The sequence below is a fragment of the Arctopsyche grandis genome, chromosome 9, assembly GCF_051622035.1.
Source record: "Arctopsyche grandis isolate Sample6627 chromosome 9, ASM5162203v2, whole genome shotgun sequence".
Lineage (NCBI taxonomy): Eukaryota > Metazoa > Arthropoda > Insecta > Trichoptera > Hydropsychidae > Arctopsyche > Arctopsyche grandis.
In genome coordinates, this window is record NC_135363.1 from 17,730,526 (window position 1) to 17,752,416 (window position 21,891).

The 21,891-nt window shown below is 33.4% G+C and overlaps 1 protein-coding gene across 1 annotated transcript in view; it reads left to right on the forward strand.

The window, feature by feature from the left end:
- Nucleotides 1-853: 853 nt before the first annotated feature.
- Nucleotides 854-21,891, forward strand: part of LOC143916520 (protein lozenge-like) — a 56,993-nt gene continuing 35,955 nt past the window's right edge. Inside the window, exons 1-4 of the mRNA XM_077437657.1 lie at nt 854-992; nt 4,471-4,787; nt 7,782-8,021; nt 21,008-21,121. Of these exons, the coding sequence (XP_077293783.1) occupies nt 4,619-4,787; nt 7,782-8,021; nt 21,008-21,121 (523 nt within the window). The 5' untranslated portion in view covers nt 854-992; nt 4,471-4,618. The remainder of the gene's footprint in view (nt 993-4,470; nt 4,788-7,781; nt 8,022-21,007; nt 21,122-21,891) is intronic.

The window sequence follows — 21,891 nt, forward strand, 5'->3', positions numbered from 1 at the left end:
GTTCAGTGGTTTAGCAGCATATTCGAGGCACACACACAGACATTCATTTTTATATATATAGATAAAATAAAGACGACAATCGAAATGAAACGGTATTTTTTTTTTGCATATGCAAAATCTAAAAAAAATATTCGCCGCCCACTATAATCCTCGAAAACCAATTATAACGGTGGCCCTTTTTAGCATATGCTGTAATACTATGAAAGTGATTTAAATTCGGAAGACATTTTGACATTCTTTTTTGAACTCTGACGTTCATCTTGACGCCATATTTGACATATGAAAACTCGGAAAACTATGCAAAAAGAAAACTCGGCGTGATATGTTTACGTACGGGTCTACCTCACGGGACCGAAAGTGAAAAGTTCGAAAAAGCAAAGATTGAAAATCGAAAGATCTTAAGTGGAAATATCAAAAAAAAAGGGTGCATGGTAAACGGTACTATGTACATATATGTAATATATATCAGTGGCATGCGTTGAAATTATCTCTATTTTTGTCATACAGTCTTGTTTAATGTGCTCGCGCAGGATACGGGAGGAAAAGCCTGTTCCTCTTGCTCCTGTTATATCCTGCTCGCGCAAATTAAGTGAGGATGTTCGACGGCGGGTGAGAGCGTTTTGCCGCACGCCACTGATATATATATATATATACCAACCGTTTTTCATATGTATGCATGATAAACGAATATTTTCGACTTTTTCACGGTCACCCGTTTATGTACATATGTAGGTACTTCGAGCCTCTAAGATAGCATTCGATTAGTATGAAGATCAACGACCGCGATCCTAGGATTGACAGCATCACCACGACGGAACTCCAGTATAGAGGCGAAGCACGCACCGACGTCGTTCAGTGCCGGTTTGGCAGTATTGCAATACGGACGTTCACTCGCCGGTGCGTCACGTCACGGACAGCGTGTGTTGACAGCTCGCGTACGTCACTTTGACAGCTGCTTCTCGGAAAGAAGCGCACTGACTCACGACACCTCGGTGCAAAATCTAGCCTTATATATATTACTATAATAATAATTATAATAAATTCCCGGCCCGCGCCGTGCATTTATTTCCCAGCGATTCGTATGAATTTAGGAATAGACCAGATCGTCCGGTGCGATTGAACGAGTTCGCGAGTGTTCGTGGTGATGTGTGTGTTATTGTTATTATCGCGGGTCAATGTTGCACACTTTTTCGTCGAAAAGTGTTCTAAGCTCACGTATGTGCTCGATTTGACGTCTGTCTGGATCGAGTGTCGATTCGCATACCGGCTCCCCATACAAATTGAGAGAATTGCATGAATTTGCATTTGTTATTGTTTTCCTTTTCTTTTGTGCCGATGGATTAGCCTGTGCAATTTGATTGTGTGCAATACATTGTATGATTTAAGTTTAATGGCACCTTTTTGTATAACTATATGTATTGCTCGAAGAATTCAAGACTGTATACATACATATGTATGCATATTTGAAAGTCCAATTTTCAGTTCCAAAAACACTATTTCTGTTTGAATCAGTTCACAAATTGTTATAACTTATTTTAATTCGATATATAAACGTATTACAGTATTTCTAAATATTGTAAAACGCTTAATATTATATTTAATATTTTGCAAGATATTTCCCGAAATTAAAAGTGGACTTACGCTCATTTCCAATATAACGGCTCATTTAATAAAATCCTATTTATTTTATATAGACGTTGCTATTTTCGATTTTTCTCACTAAATTTAATTATTTTGGTTTCATATTTATGAATTTTTAATTTTACGATGTTAAAATTTAAATTCAATATTCCATGTTCCATTTCTCGACTTCCGAAGATTAATCTTGCATATTTCATATTCTATATGTATATAATGCTTTTATTTTAAATTTATTCATAATCGATGGTGCCTTATTGCTTATTTGTTTAAAGTTTTTTTTAGATCTGTAATTACTTATACATGCATACTATGATGCGAGAAAACGATTTCAGTTAAAATCAATTTCAGTTATATGGTTTCCTCGTAATGTTAATTAGCCGCGAAAATGTGAAATGCACAAACATAATTCTATATCTATAATACATAATTAATATTCATTATAGCAATATGTAGATATATAAATATGTTTATAGAACTGTATGTATTCTTTCTATATTTAATAAAATAAAGCTGGTTGTGCATATTTGAAAAAGCTATTCTTTTTTAAATACATATATTATATATATTAAAGGACTATACATAAAAATGAATTTAAGTTAAGTAATATTTATATAAAAACTTTGTTATATAAATATATGAATACAAACCCTAGTAATTATTAATTAAATATATATGTAGAAATTGATCAAATCATTTTATAGCTCATTTCGATAAATTGCAGAACGGTTTGAATTATTAAATACCTCTCGTCGCGTTTGCATATATGTATATGTATGTATGTATGTATGTACGTACGTGTGTATATTTTCATGTTTACGAAATGAAATATTGACGTGTAATATCACCCATTATTTAACTGTTCGATGAAAATTCGCCAATAAACAGAATTAACGTAATTAACAATAGGTATAATCTCTATGGGGGATTCAAAAGGCACTAATTAATCGATTACGCGACGGTGCGTGCACGTTTCATCCGACGTATGCAATTTTAATTTAAATTAATCTTACGATTGTTTTGAACTATCAGTCGGAACTGGGGTATGCAGTCGAACGGAATTCGATTATATCTAGACATAATGAATCCTGATTAGTCCATCGCACATGGAAACACGTCAAACGTAATGTACGATGTCCAGATAATTTGCAGATTAGGCCGGAACGCGATTCGATACTGCCCCGATGCACTTGCGTAAATTTATCTTAGACGTGTCTCTTATATTTAGCGTGTTTGTTGTTTTAGATTGTGATTTCAAAACAAAACAGAGGTACAAAAAAATTAATAAAACAATTACAAGTGAAATAATTCAATAATGGCCGTACAACGTCGAGCAGATGGATTGACTTTGATTATTATTATTGCTATTGCTATACACAGTAGAGATGATTGCGTTCGACCGGTTTTTCAAACTATGAATTTTTGGTTTACGATACCCAGCTCTAAAAAGTTGGGCGATAATCGCCTTTGGGAATTAGGAGTCTTGAAAAACAACATAATTATTATTTCAAAGTTTATTTTACTGTAAACGTACAAATTAAATCGAATGAAATCTTGAATTGTTGCCGTCGGTTATTTGATTGTCATTATTTAAATTATTTTTATACGTCTAATTATGCATAATATATTCGTAATATATCACCTATTATTGTTGGGTACATATCTCTACTCAAGCTTCAGATCTTACATTTGATATTATATTAATAATTTAATATCAATTTATTTTATGTACATATGTTTAAAAAGTCCATATATTTAATTCATAATAAAATTTAGCCCAGCCTCAATTTTTATCTCAGCATTTAATTTAATTTGATTATAAACAAATGCATTTTCATCTTATAATATGAACATATGTACATATATGAACGTCAAAATATTTAAACTATGTATTTATATATAATACAAATAATTCAATAACAGCTTAAATTCTGAAATAAAATTATATCAGAGATATACTTAGCCATCGGAAGAACAAAAATTTGCCGTGATTTATTTATATCCAGAAAATGTTCCAGTTTTCTTGTAGTCTAGTACGTCTTTAATTTAGATTAATTTAATGTCAAAATTTAGAGAACTAGTGGTTTTACCCAGCTTCACTCGGTATTTGTAATATAAACCACTTAAACATGACCAATCTCATAGTAAACATTTTATTAAATTTATTTGAATAGTTTTATTTTATTTGAATATTCATTTGTTTTTTTTTTTATTTAATTGAATGTCACGAATTCTACAAACTAACAATAGTTACATACATACATACAATGTCTCTTTCGAAATTATATACATATTAGACTAGTGTTTTTACCCGGCTTCTCTCGGTATTTATAATATAAACCGCTTAAACATGGCCAATCTCCCAGTATACATTTTTTTTTAATTTATTTGAATAGTTTTATTTTATTTAAATTTATTTGAATTTATTTGTTTTTTTTTATTTTATTTGAATTTATTTGTTCGATAACGTCACGGATTTACGAACCAACAATAGTTACATATAAAGTCTCTTTCGAAATTGTAGTGTACTAGGGGTTTTGCCCGGCTTTGCTCAATATTTGTAATATAAACCGCTTAAAAATGAACAATCTCATAGTAAACAATTTATTTGAATAGTTTTGTTTTATTCAAATTTATTTGAATATTAATTTGTTTTTATTTTATTAAATTTAACGTCACGGATTCTACGAAGCAACGATAGTTACATACATACATACAAAGTCTCTTTCGAAATTATATATGGTCTATAAATAATTCAAGCTATATTTTATAAATAATAAATATGTGGAACACACGTATAAATTGTAACAAGAAAATAATTTTAATTTACAGATGAATAGTTTTACAAGTGACAATATTTCATGATATTATATTATAATAAAATAGAAACAATGAACGCCATGTTGAAGTGTTGATATCGGTTGGCGAGTGTCGGCGGTAGTTGTTAAGTGGTAGGAGGGCCCCGAGGGCGTAGTCCCCGATGCACCTGCCAGCCGGCGGCGGAGGGCGCGCGCCCCTCGCCCCGCCGCTGAGGGCTGCCGCCCCCAAGAACATGGACACAGAGCCGGGCTCGCCGACCACACCTCACGATCTCTGGTGGACCGAGAGCCTCATCTGCGAGGCGCAACAGGAGCACCCAGGAGAACTCGGTACATAACTCAAATATTTACCACTGTTAAATAACTCACTGATTGCTTGCTTGCCAGCTAAACTCCTAACCATTGATGTATAATACACTAGATCCGCCCTCACGTCTTATACTGGTCTCCCTTTTGACGCATGCAAAATACATGGCACATGCACAGTTTCTCTTAGTAGGTAGCTAGGTACCGCTGCATCGTAGGGAAAAAAACCATTTTTTCTTCACAACTTCCCCGCTAGTTAAACCCCCCGTACTCCTCAGTTAGTGAAGACAAAATCTCCTACCAAAATCACACGTCAGGGCCCATCTATGTGTATTATACATCAATGCTCCTAACTGGTAAAATATATCCATCGTTACAAGTATGAATATTTCTTCTGGCAAGACCTGAATGATTATAAAATTTTGATCAGTCTCCTGTCAGAGTTTGTCGGTTTTATCTGATAATAATTGTTGACATTTCCATACTATGTATGTAATTACATTGGCATCATCAAAAATCCACCAAAATTATAATCCTTTCCCAATTTTCTCTTCTTTACTTCACCAAAAGGTAAACGATAAACCACTTATAAAATTTATGTTTATCAGTAGTTATTTTACATATTACCCCTTTTAGATAATTAAAATCGTTACTATAATTCCAATTAACTATGAAAATAAATTTTATAATATTTTGATTCAAAATTAATCGCAAGTGAAAATCAAGTAATCGACTAAAATTTGTCTTATTGTATAAACACAATTCGAATGTGCAACTTTGTGGTCAATAAATCTATAATTTTAACCACTGCGCCACACAGCTGTGGCTTGTAAAATACACTAGCTATAATTATGCACTATTTATTTTCGCATTATTGACTTTTCCGTTATTTTCTTCTTTTGAATAAAAAAACTTTTTTGCCTGGTACCTGGTGGTTAAATATTTTCAGTCGGTAAATAATAAAAGTTTCAGAAAGAACTTGTTGCTTTTTCAGCACATTGCATAGCCTGCAATGTGCGAGATTTTCGTTTATTTTTTTTTTACAATAATAATAATTAATGATGCATTTAACCGCATCGGTTCTGTTACCGTTCGGAAGACTGTCGCTTGTCGTAAATTAATTTAAAAAATATTTATTCCGCTGCGGTTTTCAATTTACAACTCGTCTCATTGATATTCGAAATTCGTGATGAAAAATTTAGACGAAAAACATATGTACAGTGGTCCATAATGGCTGAATCAAACATCGCGGTTTCGTACGCTAGATGTTATACAAGCTTTTCGATAGAAGGTGAATCCCAATTTTTTTAAATTCACACACAAATTTTCCTGTACTTGAGTGACTCATGAACGACACGAAAAAATATTCGAATATACATATTTATATTTTTAATGTAATTTTAAAACGACCTGTTTGCTCAGTTGTTTCTCGCGAGTATACAAGTATAATTTAGAAATGTAAACGCAATTATATGTACATATTTACCTGTTAAGGTTTATAGCGTGATATATGTATGTATTTTAACAATTATTATAAATCATCGAGATATTAATATATATATATTTTTAAATCAGTACATACATTTTCCAGTAAAATTCTGCCTTTTTACGCATTTTCACACCCATAAACTTAAATCAAATTTATTTTTGTTGTATGGTTTTTTTCAATTTCGTGTATCGAAAATCATAATAAATTTCACTCATTTGTTTTAATAAATTTTTATTTAAAACTATTGATATCTTTTGTTCTCATCGTTTGTTTAGCTGGTTGCTATTAATCATAATCACGAAAATAAATATTATTGTAATTAACTATGTAGACAAAATACATTTATACAATAATTAATATAATAACATATATATTATTTATAATTTTTGAAATTTATAAAATGTGCACAATCAATGAATATTCTCTCACATAAATGGCCGACTAGTTGAGTATATATGTAAATATCGTTTTATTTTAATAATTAAATTTTCTTGGTTTATGATTTTTACAAATATAATTTTTTTTAATTTTAAAAGGTGTTTAGAACGAAAGATACTTACATCGATGATTCGATTGAATTTGCATTCCAATTCACTTACATCTTTTTATTGCGAGTATACTTACATTGAATCTATGTATGTAGGTGACCATTTTACACGTTTTTAGGTTATGTGACAAAAACAGGACATTTTTCTAAATACTTGAGTTCTTAAAAAAATAAGTAAACGTTAGAAAATCATGGATGTGCATTTATGAAAGTAAAAAAAATTGATTTCAATATTTATAAACAGGCCCATTTAACCCAAAAAACCACTACTGTACTGGTAAAAGTAGTAGGAATGGCCACCTTAACTTATATTATAATATATCATCACAGAAGAATGATATAACATCCAAATTAAATTTACACGTCAAATATGAATATGAATTTTTTTCATTCATTTGTGACAAATCTTCTTATTAGAAATTAATTATTACATTCAAGAGTTACTAGTAAATTTTGATGAAAGATGAAAATTATATCAAAACATTTTTATTTTTTTATTTTTACATGACAGTTTTTTTTATGTGCCATGACGGGAATTACCATAAGGTGACACATATAGTTGGATTAATTTTTGTACAATTTTTCAAACATAACAGTACATATAATACAAATAGAGACATCAACAATCAACAAATTTTTGATATACAGCAAATTTGCGAAAAAAATTTTTTATAAGGTTCAACAAATTCAAAATGATAATAACTCGAATATGCGAGAATCTGACGGAGAGGATACCGATTTATTGGATCCAAACAGGGGGCAATTGATCTGTGTTTTTAATAACCAAGACCCCACTAGTAGCGTATTTGGCCGGGACTTGAACCTATGACCTATCTACTGGTATGCAATAGCTCTACCAGTACACTACGACTTTGCAATAATACATTATGCTTATTTTTGTACATACTAATGATATTAACATTTGAAATCTTCACTCTAAATGTCATTCACAATTGACACTGATTGCATTGAATTGTTTCAGTAAGGACGGGGAGCCCTTATTTCTTATGTTCGCAACTGCCCACACACTGGCGATCGAACAAGACCCTTCCAGTGGCGTTCAAAGTCGTAGCACTGGGAGATGTCGGCGACGGAACGGTGGTCACCGTCCGTGCCGGCAACGACGAAAACTACTGTGCCGAGCTGAGGAACTGCACGGCCGTCATGAAGAACCAAGTGGCCAAGTTCAACGATTTGAGGTTCGTCGGCAGGAGCGGCAGAGGTCAGTAACTCCCCACAGCATCCCCACGGATGGACGGGGGGAGGGGAGGTGTCAGGGGGTCAATTTCGACGGGGTCAGAGGGCGGTCGGTTGTCACCGGCAGAGCCTGGCGTTCTCTCTCCCTCTCGTTGTCATCATAATTGCACCAACAACGGCGCGACACGACGCGCCCATAATGCGTCTAATTTTCAGTTTTCCCATCCCCAGCAATTTCTGTCGCCCCCGTGAATTTGGTTGTGAAATTCGTTGCACGGCCCTGTACAAATGGAAACGATTTTCGCGGGCCGTACAATTGAACGGGACGCGTATTCAAATGACGCCATTGTGTGTATGTGTGCTTCTTTCTCGTTCGATAATTGCGACACAATTAACGTTTCGTTTATACCGACGATTATATACACATATATACATACATAAACATTATAATACTAGTGGTTTTACCCGGCTTAGCTCGGTATTTTTAATATAAACTGCTTAAGCATGGCTTATCTAAAAGTAAATATTTGATTAAATTTATTCGAATAGTTTTATTTTATTTGAATACTCATTTGTTCGATGACGTCACGGATCTACGAACCAACAATAGTTACATACAACGTCTGTTTCGAAATTATATATTAGATTATATACTAAATAAAAAGAGCACACTTACATTAATGTGGAAATTAAATAAAAAGATTACCAATAACGAATGGCATACGACTAGGAACAAATACCATGAAAAAAGACAAAGCCTGAAAATATCTTCCTTTGCTGGATAATAAGAAAGATTGCTACGGTTACTAGTACCAGTTGTTGATGTCTTGGTCGCCCTTGATAAACAGTATCTCTTTGCGGATGCTGTACATATGATAAATAATACCTACAATACAAACAAATGTGTTATTGTTAACTTTATCTACGTACGTTGTAACAATAGATGAAGTTTTGTGATCATGATAAAATTCGACTTGTTTTGATTTAATTTTTGGTTTATTGTTGATAAATTGAAATTATATCATCAAAAGGCATCCCAATTTAGCGTGGAGTCCGACAAGGCTGTGTTTTGTCACCCTTGCTATTTTACCTGTACTCCGATTTAGCATTTAAATAAGCACTGTACAGTATAGATATGGGAGTCAAAGTGAATGGTATCTACATTATTAACATCAGATACGCCGATGACACTGCTATCCTGGCAGATAATATCAATGACCTGCAAGTGCTCATAAATAGAATTAATGATGCAGGGGTAAGGTTGGGACTCAGAAAAACAAAGTTCATGGTGTTTAGCCGATAGGACCATACAAATGCACGTCTTACATTAAACGGTACTAGTATAGAAAGAGTCTTACATTAAACGGTACTAGTATAGAAAGAGTCTTACATTAAACGGTACTAGTATAGAAAGAGTCTTACATTAAACGGTACTAAGATAGAAAGAGAATGAGAAATATTTTCTGCAGTGATAGCCTCAATTAATACATACAGTACAAATAATTGAAACTTCGGCAAAGAATAGTTAGGTGCTATGTTTGGTCGGTCCTTTAATAAGGAGTTGAATCATGAACCCTAAAGATCAGTACTATGAACCGGCTAGAGGCTTTCGAAATGTGGATTCATCGTAGAATATTATGGATTCCATAGATCGACATGGTCAACAATGAAAATGTGCTTCAAAGAACAAGAGTACATAGATATACAGTTGCTGACTGATATCAAGGTCCTAAAGGTGTCATATCTGTGAAAAGTACGGTCTACTGCACCCAATCATAAAAGGAAAGATAGAAGGTCGAAGAGGTGTGGGTAGGGGACAGATCTCTTGGTTCCGGAACATACGAAATTGGACAAGGATTAGAACAATCGAGGCACTGTTTAGAGCTGCTCAGGACAGGGACGTATACTCACAGGTGGTAGTCGACTTGGAGTCCCAAATTTCCAAGTCAGACAAGCAGCACTGCAAATTTACTTCGAATAAACTATTTTAGATCGAAGTTAATGAAAATAAATTATTTTCGATCAAGCCAGGGCCCAGACCCAGGAAGTCTCAATGGTTAGCATTAAAGGTATATTCATACTATCCAGTAGTTCATGGCTACAGTACAGCAGAACAGCTCACGATTCTGGTACGTTAAGACATGCTTTGGCCGAGTGCAAGACAAATTCGCCTTACATATACATATGTACATTACAGAGCGTGACGATACAGCGCAATATTGCTTGCGTCGTATTGTCAATATTGTCACAATATAACGTTTCCGAAAATATTCGAAGGTTAGTACGCGTGCACTCGCCACTATGGCGTCACGTCGTGCGTGAATATTTCCACAGTGACCGAAGAAAATAGATTTATCTTGATACGTTACAGTGACGTGTACTGCTGTATAGTATGAATAGATTTTGACGGCTACTGCTGTTACGTCGACAACACATTAGACATGAATGTATACATACAAAATGTACCAAAGAATACTTTTCGTAGTGCTGGTTACTTGCAGTTGCCGGTACATGCTATGGTAGTATGAATAGACATTAACGCAACCACCGAGCTGTACTTCTGGCGATGAATTATGAAGACATGGAAGAAATCGTCCTGATTTTAGATAGATTTTAAATGTCGAGGTTCAATGTACATATATTATAAGAAAATTTACATCGCAATTTTGAATTATTTTTTGAAATTTAAAAAATTGTTATGAAATGAAAATAAAGTAAAAAATATATTATTAAATTATTTACAAAAGATCTTGACAAATTTCAAATAATGAATTGATGTTTAAACGCAACATTATTAGATTTAAAGTTGATATAGCCCTGTCAATTTATAATAGATCCATATCTAATATATAATTTCGAAAAAGACTTTGTATGTATATAAGTTTTGGTTCGTGGAATCCGTGACGTTAAATTTAATAAAAAAAAACAAATGAATATTCAAATAAATTTGAATAAAATAAAACTATTCAAATAAATTTAATGAAATGTTTACTATTAAATTAGCCATGTTTAAATGGTTTATATTACAAATACCGAGCGAACCCGGGTAATGCCACTAGTTTATAATAAGGTTGAATTAATTATTGCTAAACTTACTCTTAAAGTAATATTTATCTTAACTATATATATGTACGTATACTTCCGATAAAATACTAAAATTTCCCGAATAATGTTATCTCGGAAAAACCTTCATAAATGGATTCGCTAATTGACAGGATGCAGATAAATTAATCCCATGTCCCGAAATTCATAATCTTGGTCTTGTGCGATAAAATACATAACATGGAAAACCTGAAAAACCAAATATAATGGAATGTACGTTCGATGTATGCTAACGATAAAGAGACTGGTCGTGCAACATCAGACGTGTATTTGTAGCTGAGGATTTGTGTACATTCATATAATCAGGAACTAATCATATTTTCATCAATTTTCACGTCGCATGTCATCGGGACAGCATTCACACTGGCAGTCAATCGAAACGATTTCAATTTCGAAATTCGACCATGTAATGATTTATGCGGGGACGTAAACGAGATGACCCCGGAGATCGCCGTGTGGGAACGAGCGGACTAAACCCGAACGAAGAGTATTTCGCTGACAAATGTCTATACATGCGTGTATAATATACGTATGTATGCACGTTCATATGTATGTGCACTCACATAATAATATGTATTTCTTTTATGTCGGCGCATTTTAATTTTCTAACCGCAGCGCATCGCGGTTTGTGATGGCCCGAAGAGGCTGTTGTTGTATGTAGCAGTGCATTGTTGTCTTCGGACGAGCGAACGCACTCTACTAACCCTGCCTCCCCCTTTCCTCGCCTGGGAAGTTTTATTTATGTGCGTGGTGTCTTTTAGCGCTTTCGAAATTTTACTGCACGACCACAAATGATTATTTATTATTGAAAAATCTACTGTTGATGTTTTTCACGAGCCGGCCTTTACGAGCGCGTTGCGTTGCGTCGCGTTGTGTTGGGAAAAGCGGATGCTTTATACGCCCGTCACCGATCTTTCTCTCTCTCTTCGTCTGTATCTGTGCGTGTGTTGAATCAATTTTTTACTGGGTTTTTATGTATAAAAAAGTAAAAGGTTTTCGTACGAAACTAAGTTTTTGACTTTTTTATACAATACGAAAGCAGACTATAAACAGATATTTTTTTATTTCAAATTTGTACTTAAATACGTATATATAACTAGCAGTTTTAACCAGTTTCACTCGGTATTTATAATATAAACCGCTTAAACATGGCTAATCTTAAATTTATTTGAATCGAAAAACAAAAACGACAACCAATCAGAATGGAATTACACACACACACAACGATTGGTTTTTGCTTTATTTTATACTATGTAGTTGTTTTACCCGGCTTCACTCCGTATTTGTAATAAAAACAGCTTAAATATGGCGAATCTAATAGTAAATATTCATTAGTTTTTTTATTACATTTACTTGAATAAAAAAAAATCGAATCGTCGTCATAGAAACTTTGACTTGTTTTCGATTCCCAACCAAAAATACTTACATACATATGTACATATATACAAAGTCTCTTTCAAAATTATATATTAGATATAAGGGAACCGGAACTGAAATCCGGATCCGGAATTAAAAAAGGAATACGGATCCGGAAACGAAAAAGGAAATCGGAATCGGAATCGAAATCTGAATTGAAATCGAAATCGATATTGATACGTCACGGAATCTACCACCCAAACCTTACATTAAACCTTACATAGAAAGTCTCTCTCGAAATCATATATTAGATTTTATAAGAACGAACTAATGTTTAGTAGTTTTTGCATGCCTGATAGTATTTCACTGGATGATTAAATAGTTAAAGTAGTCAGTAATTATTTATATTTAAGGCAAATAATATACATGTCTGAGAGTAAAGGAGGGGAAATAAATGAAACGTATTAAATTAGAATAGAGTACATTTGGACGATTGAAAGCTTTTCGTGAAGAATAAGATCTTCGATCAATGTGTTTTTTCCGGTATTGACGTATGGATGTGAAACACTAATATACTACACAAAGTCCAATGCACTCAAAGAAGTGTGCAAAAAAGTCCAATGCACTAAAATATGCTCGGTATAACGAGGAGAGATTGGAAAAGGAATACATGGGTGAGAATTATGGCAAAAGGTAGTGGATATATGTAGTGGAGATCTTGAAGAGATTGATATACTACGGGTCACGTAGCTAAAATAATGGATAAAAGAAGTTCAAGAATGATACCCGAGAGAATTTAAAGCCGCAATAAAGATGGGTAGACGGAATTAGAAATATGTATCTATATACGTGTGGGGTGAGATGGATGAGAGTTGCGCAAAACAGAGACGAATGGAGAGTTGGAGAGATCTTCATCCAGCAGTGGATAGTGATATTATACACACATACATATATAAAGCTATTCTTCCTAAAGTGTTAAAGAGGGAGCTAATTTTCGGGGCAATAAAATTAGCAAATACATACAATATTATGAAACTCGAACAGACTTTGTAACATACATACATATATATCTATCTAAGTTATTACAATATTGTTGAGATTTTTTTTTCATACGATTTTTATATGAAATGCAGGTTTTTGACTACATAAAAACCATCATGGAAATTCTTCTTTCGAAATTGTAATGTGTAGCTATAATTTTATGAGGTCATTATTCATCTCTTCTCCCTTCGATTTCTCAGTTTCTTCGTTTTCTCCATTACTGTACTGCAACATTTTATGTTTTATAGATTAAAGCTGTTATCTACGATTTTATTTGTGATATTTTTTCTGTTTTCCTCTAATTATAAATTTTCCATTTTTGAATTAGATTTACATTTCTTCACCTAAATACATACATATGTATAGGTGAAGTAAATAAAAATATAATTTTCCAGAAAAATAATTGGTTTTATTATGTATTTAAATTGGATTATTATAGTAAATATGTATGTATGTATGATGTCCCGTTAAGCTTTGATATGATTATTAAACGTCGTCTCCGTTATATTATAATTCGGATTGCTCTTAATACACAAATAATAGTACGCTATAATGATGATGACACACGTCTCAATTTATTTGGTCGCTGCGCATGACTAATTTCTTTGTTAATTTAATATTCTTTAACCCTTTAACCCTGCGTGCGCTCGTACCAGATACCTTTTGTAGAAATTCCAAGGGGCTTTGTCTGCCTCGTCCTTTGTTGCCCTTATTACAAATTATCAATCATTAAATCTGTCGCGTGCTTTCTCCGAACCGTTTTAATTACGTACTCACTCTCCCCATCCTATCTATCATATGAATATGTATGTATACGTAGATTAATTCTTCTACTTTGTAAATTTGATCATATATATTTTATTTACATATTATAAGTTTATATTCAAACTGCAAGCTTGTGCGTATGAATGTATTATTCGATCATACATGTAGTACATACAGCATCGTTTTAGAGAAGCGAATTTCAACGGTTGCACTCGGATGCATTTTCACCTGTCAAGTACAGTCACTGGTGACGTTTGCATAAAGAAACAAATGTAAACATGGATTAATTGAACTATTATTCATCGCTTTGATGGTTATATACTATGTAAAATTTAAATAAAAACTGTTCATAAATTAATAGGATATCATATTTTATTGACTTTAATGTTTTACGAGATATTTTTCAAACTGAAGAAAATTGGACTTATTATAATTATTATATTTATTGACACATTTTATATATGAGAAAATAAAAAACGTAGATAATTTGATAGATACAAATTTTAAGCCACTTTCATAACGAGCTGGGGATACTTAGCTACCCAATTAATTCTGCCCAAATATAATAGTTCGTAAGCTCGTTCCAAAATTAATTTTATTTACATTGAAAACTTTCGTAGGTATTCGCTAGTTTGTGCGAGAACAGGGTGAAGGGTGAGGGGAGGAGGGGGGGTGGAAGGGTGGAAAGGTGGATGTGCACCCACGACCACAAATTAGCTTTCATATTTTATAATGCAGCCGATGATGGCCGCTGCAATTGTGCAGCGAGTCCGAATTATGCACATTGCGCCACCGGAGGAAACCTAATTAGCGCGCGTCTCGTCGCCCCTTTTTAGCCCCTCGGTCGCGTCTAAATAAGGGCGAGTTTGGCGCGACGCGAGCCGCGTTCGCAGCGGCGCCATAATCGAAATCGTGTCCGTTTAATTTTCGATTTAGTGCGATGCTTTTCGACCGTCATCGAATGCGGTGACACATTTGTATATGCATAAATACCGAAAAATATCGCGACCTGAATTTAATGTCGGTATATGTACATATGTATATGCAATATAATAAATACAATCATATTATACAGTCGTTACACATATGTATATTGCATATACGTACATACATATGTTTGTATACCGACGGTATAATATGCTTTTATTTATTTTGATTTTTTTTATTATTACAGATGTTCGTTTGAATGTGCGATATTTTTGTGTTCTTTAAACTGGGTTTATACCGAAATGAATGAATGACTCGTATGTGTAACTGTTTTCGGAAATACGCTTTCATATGAAAGTTTCCAATATGTTTGATAAAAGCGTCACATTTTTTAAAGATGAAACTATAAAATATAAAACCTCGTAATTATATGAAACTATGTACACATAATTTATAACTTTTGCTCAATTTTATTCTGTCATTACACTTCCAGTGCAATTTTAAACTTTTGATTCTGTCACAATCTGTCGTTAATAAAATAAAATAAAAAAACGAGAACATACATATGTACATATGTATGTAGATATTTTTGATTATGTAAATACATATTTACATGCGTATAAACCTGTGGCTTGCCGTGAAAATCTTCCGGCTTTTTTCGCACAGCCTTACTTACATGTGTGCGAGCAGGATACAGGGGAACTACTAGGTGACGTCATACCAAGTAGTGGAAAACTGGGAGATTTTATCGGCATGCCACTGGTACATACATATGTACATATGTATGTACTATTGATTTTTTGAAGCACTTCAACTTTTAACCATTGCCTAGAGAAAAGAAAAACATTTTATGTTATTAAAAACAATTGATGGTATTAATTTTGACTAGTTATATGTGTATGTAGGTATCATCCATCTATCGTCTGCCGAATGTAGGCTTCTCCAACACGCTTTCATCTTACACCGCACATTTTTTCTTTCATCCTTATAAATTCTAGCACTTTTTGTCCACCTTTCGTCCATTCTTCTAGCTACGTGACCCGCCCATTGTTTTTTCAATCTCTTTACTCTCACCAATATTCCAACTATCTTTGTCATAATTCTCACCCACCTATTCCGTTTCCTATCTCTCCTCGTTATGCCGAGCATTCCATACTTATTTGACATATTATATACAGCATTCCATACTTATTTGAGTGCACTGAACCTTACACGGCTTACTAGCGTTTAATGCTTACTTCAATTGTTGCTTATATAAATACATACATACGTAAACCACTCTATCTATCCAGTATCCACTACATCCATTAACTTTGTCATACTTCTAACCCACGTATTCCGTTTCCTATATCGCCCCGTTATCCCAAGCATACAGCGCTCTATACATATTTGAGTGTACTGGACCTTACGCAGCATTCTAGCGTTCAATGCTTGCTTCAATCGTTGCTTATATATAGGTACATACAGACGTAAAAGGTTCAAGCTCTCTACTCTCTCCACTATTTCCACTACTCTTGTCACATTTCTCACCCACGTATTCCGTTTCCTATCTCTCCTCGTTATGCTGAGCATACAGCGTTCATTGTTCTAATATTAATACATATGTACATATGTATATATCTTCAACTAAAAAGGACAACATTATTATTTCCTATTTATTTTAACACTAGATGCTTAACATTTGTTTGTTTAGAGATTTAGTAACTACCTATATATACATATGTACATAATTGTGCTTAGTCATTAGAAATTCGATCTCTCACTTATCTTACACTTATGTATAATTTTATAGCAGGGTAAAATATTCTGTATAAAACAAAAACCGTTGTATGTGTGTGTGTGTGTGTGCAATTCGTTTCTGATTGGCTTTCATCAAATTTGTTTCTGACTGCCCATCGTTGAATATTATATTTTTTCGATTCAAATAATTTGAATAAAAAAACAATTAACTGTTTAATTTTTTTTTATTTATTTATTGAAAAATCAACAGGCTTCAGATGTAGAAATTCGTAAAAAAAAAAGAATAAATAGAACAAAATGGTATCTGAGTCCAATTATAGATTTTTACAAAATACATAATATATCTAGTACACATAGACAAACAAACGAGAAAGAAAAGAATAAAAACTAAAATATAACTCAATAGGAAAATGCATAATTAAACATAAAGTATATATATGGATATATTATAATTAGACAAAGCATATATAGCTCGGACGTTAAGCTTCTGCTTACCGTCAAGAAGGTGCCGGGTTCTATCCCTGAATGAAAATGAATTTTTCAGAGTATGCTGTTGGTCAGACCTGGATTTGTGACTCCAGGTTGATCGTTTCCTATCAGAGTTTGCCAATTTTCTCTGATTTCATTGTTGAAACGGTTCCCGGAAAAAAAAAATTAGCTAAAAATCCTTCCTACCTACTATGTCACCACTATTTGAAATTTGATGGATGTACAATAAAAATTTATGTACAATTCATAGATGTCTCGTTGATTTGCGAGTTTTTTCAGTGTCTCGCAATTCAACGACTTATAATAAAAAAATGCTGCATTTGTATTTGTAATTGGCCAGGAAGGCGCATTGGGATTTACCTGTAAGGCCTTCCTGGTATATATGTAAAATAAAAAAAATAAAAATAAAAAATAAAAATAATAGAAATAGAAGTTGAAATGGATCAATCAGTCAAGACTATCCTGATGGCAGTCCTGAATTGATGTAAGGCAATACTGAATAGATCAACCCCATTCAGCTCCCCGTTAAGCATACGATAAACACGCTGTAGATAGGAATATTTTAGGGAATTGGTTTTAAAAGGATTAAGTGAAAAGAGTGCAACGTGTCTAGAATACCTAACTGGGATCCTGAAATTATCCTTACTCATTAAATCAGAACAATCAAGGAAACCATTTAGGAGCTTAAAAAATAATGCAGCATCAGTGAGTCTTCGATTTTTAAAATATCGTTTACTTGTAGATTGGCCATGTTTATGCAGTTTATATTACTAGTACAGAGCGAAGCCTGGTGGAACCACTAGTATTTTATAAAATGAGTTTTCCTTGGAAAATTAAAAGTTTTCTTTTTTTTTATTCATATGTTCATAATTTGACTGTGCCTTCGTAAAGATCTATGTAATATTGTGAAAGATACAGCTATTGTATAGTGAGTAGAATGAGTAGATGAGTAGATAGGTAGGTAGAGAAGTGCCGTGTATGTGCGTAGGGTCATTCCGCGTAGCGATATGATTGCGTGCCGACAGGTTTAGCTGACAGGCTGTGCTGTTATGGCCAAGGGATTGTTTCGCCATACGGCCGGCCGCCATAAAAACAACACGCATACTTTATTGCGCGGCCCTTTACATATTTATTTTTTACGATACGTTTTTAAAATTAAGCAACAATAACGACAACGCTCGTAAATCGCCGAAGGAAGGGGGAAACCGGCGGAGGGGCTGAGGGCTATATCTTGTAAATATTGTAAAATCGTGGGCTCAGCGCGTGATAGCGGCTGTAAAAAAAATCAATCGTTTAATTTGGGATGATATATGACTTTTGCAGTAAGTTACATACATCGATGGTTAAAATTTTAAATCGGTCAAATATTTGAAAATTCATGTCGAATCCTTTGGTCTGTTTAATATGTACATACATACGTGTATACGTACATACGTATGTACATACATACATACATATATAGTTTTGAATGAAAACAGCTGTTTAAAATGTTTCTCAATGAGTTGCGTTTAAAAGTACTAATACATAATTAGGTTTAAGTCGTCAATGTTAAGTAACTGCTCATTGTTGATCTGATTTGAAAAAATATTATACGAAATTTAAAATATCGATTTTAATATATATTAAAATTAAGTAAATTTTGATAGATGTATTAAAATATAATAATCTACTTTTTTGTACTTGTAATTTATTCAAATTAATAAGAATTAATTCGAAGATGATTTAAAATAGTAATTTTATTACAAATTGAATTCAATCTAACATACGAATTGAAAATTGAAAACATTCGAATTAACAATGAAATTTTTTTCTCATTTGATTCGGAAAATGCTTCGAAATCTTCCTTTTATCACAGTGGGAAAAATTTAACTTCAAATCTATTTTGTCCCATAGTAATCTATCCCTTACCACTTCCTGTTGACAATGAAGTTTAAAATAAGTAAATTTCGTACTAGTTGAGCTTGTCGATCGACAAACAAAACAGATGTACATATGATGAATATAACGAAATGCAACTTTTGCAACACATTAATTGTGTGTCACGAACGAATGATTTATACTAAATTTAATAAAAAGCGTCGTAAAATTAACACGAAGAGTCAAAACTAATCTCTCTTCTATTCACCCAAGTTCATTATCGAAAACTACACATTGTATCTTTGTAGGACGAGCGGTGCACGTTTGAACGAAATGCCACTTTGTGCGAAGGGTGCGCAAGGGTCAATTTCGCCCGCCGCCGGAGAGCGGTCGTTTGCGGAAATTGCATTTCACGTGTATTAGCGGATCGTAAATTAAATCGTGAAATATTTGCCGACGTAAAAATGTCGAGTGGGGTCATCCCAAGACGCGGTCGATCGCATTAAGACGTAATAAAGTTTTTATTCGGAACCGCCCGTCTGTGAACGGCGAACGGTTCGCGTTTAATACTCTTTTTTCATACTCTATTTTTCGCGCTTCTTTTGAAACGTTTTGGCCGAAGCAAGTCTATTTTGATGGCCATCGAGAAAATATCTGTGTGATATAAATAATTCAAATGGAAAAATATATGTATGATTTCGGTGGTATTTTTTAATATTTCTCATATCTACAAAGACCGAAAGCTATTTACTAGTGTTGGGATGGATTTTGTAAAAAAAATATTGAATATGTAATTTTACTTTTTGATGAAATTAAAATCGTATTGTTATGTACATTACAAAATGTGATGATTTATTAAAATATTATGACATTTATTTATTTAAGTTGGGACCATTGTGGCATTATAGGAATTCCTAATGCCACCAGAGTTTCTGATGTCCCGGGACACGGGGTCCCGGGATATATGTACAAGAATCAGCTGTGAATTCAAAATATCCCCACGAGGCCCCATTAGAAGAGAAAAGATCAAAATTCACTCATACATCACATCCAACGATGAAAATAATTATGAGCGCAGGCTACCAGACAAATAGGTTAAAATAATCTCTGATAACTTACGCTCACTGAGGCGGGAAATATCACATTCAGACACGGCAGCAACGATTCATTAGGAATTCAGATAACTCTTAGAATAGAAGCCATGCGATAAAGAACTATGCGAGCAGGAAGTACAGCCATCAAATGATGATGTCTACCACGCACATAATGTTAATTATTAGAGACATACAGTCCCAACTGTTCCAGCAACGACGGACATAACGTATTACCACGTAGAAGCTGGAACAATATGATTTACTGATATAGTATTATTATATTTAAAACATATGTATATTTACATAATACATATGTATATTTACATACACGAACTACATACGTACATCGTTTCAAATCACAACATTACTAAAATCTACCAGTTTCAAAATTGCGTTTCGGAAAATTTGAATTGATATCTTATAGTAGATTGAAAAAAAATAGGATATTCTATTAACAATAATAAAATAAAATCAAAAAATGTCATAAGAAAAACGTCTTTTCCTAGCTTTGCAATTACTCAACAAGTTTAAATAAAACTTTATATACAGAAGTTTATATATTTACTTACTAATGTGTGTAGAATTTAAACGAGTGTGTTAATCGTCTTGATTTAATTTGTACTCTAATAATTTGTTACAGGGAAGAGTTTCTCAATCACGATGACCGTATCAACGAGTCCACCTCAAATAGCAACATATAGTAAAGCGATCAAAGTGACCGTCGACGGACCCAGAGAGCCCAGATCGAAAACGAGTGAGTTTTTTACATATGTACATATATTAGGCTTATTACATATATTATTAACGCTCACTGCCAGTGATAATTGTATAACAAAACAATGTTGTGTATAATTTCATTCCCACAGTGATAACAGCGTTATCACAGACCTCTCGTTATTACGGCTTGTCAAAGACATGGCAGTACATAATAAACATACATTTGGACCACATTGTTTCTAATATGATAAGCAGCCCTTTCTGGGTGATTGTTCATTTCTTATCTTAAAATAATTGTATGAAAAAAGTCTGAAGTCAAATATGAACGCTCTATTCTCTGTCTATGGCTGAATTTCTCAATCCTCAATCTACCCAAATTTGCTGTCCGACTATCACAGTATTCCCATAAAATTTATTCTTTGTAGTTTTTATCGGAGAACATCCGCCGCTTACATCAGTGGAAAAAAATTTATCGAAAAACACAAACCATAAATGTGATATCGATTTGATAATATCTCTGTCGCCTCTTAGAAAACAATATGTTTTCACATTGTGTTTACCACGTTTTTGCAATTTGAACAATAACAGTTAACCGCAACTCTTTACATACCTACAAAAATATATATTTCTTCAGCGTATCGAATTTATCTCGAGAAAAATACGTTGTTATCTATTCTGTCGATGATAACCAATTGTCAGTCAGTTGCATATGATATGATTTGTTTTGGATTTTGTGGTGTTCTGCAATTGATTTTGTTGAACTGGTCCAGATGTCGAATTGTGTTGCAGTTCCTTGTCGTGCTTTTG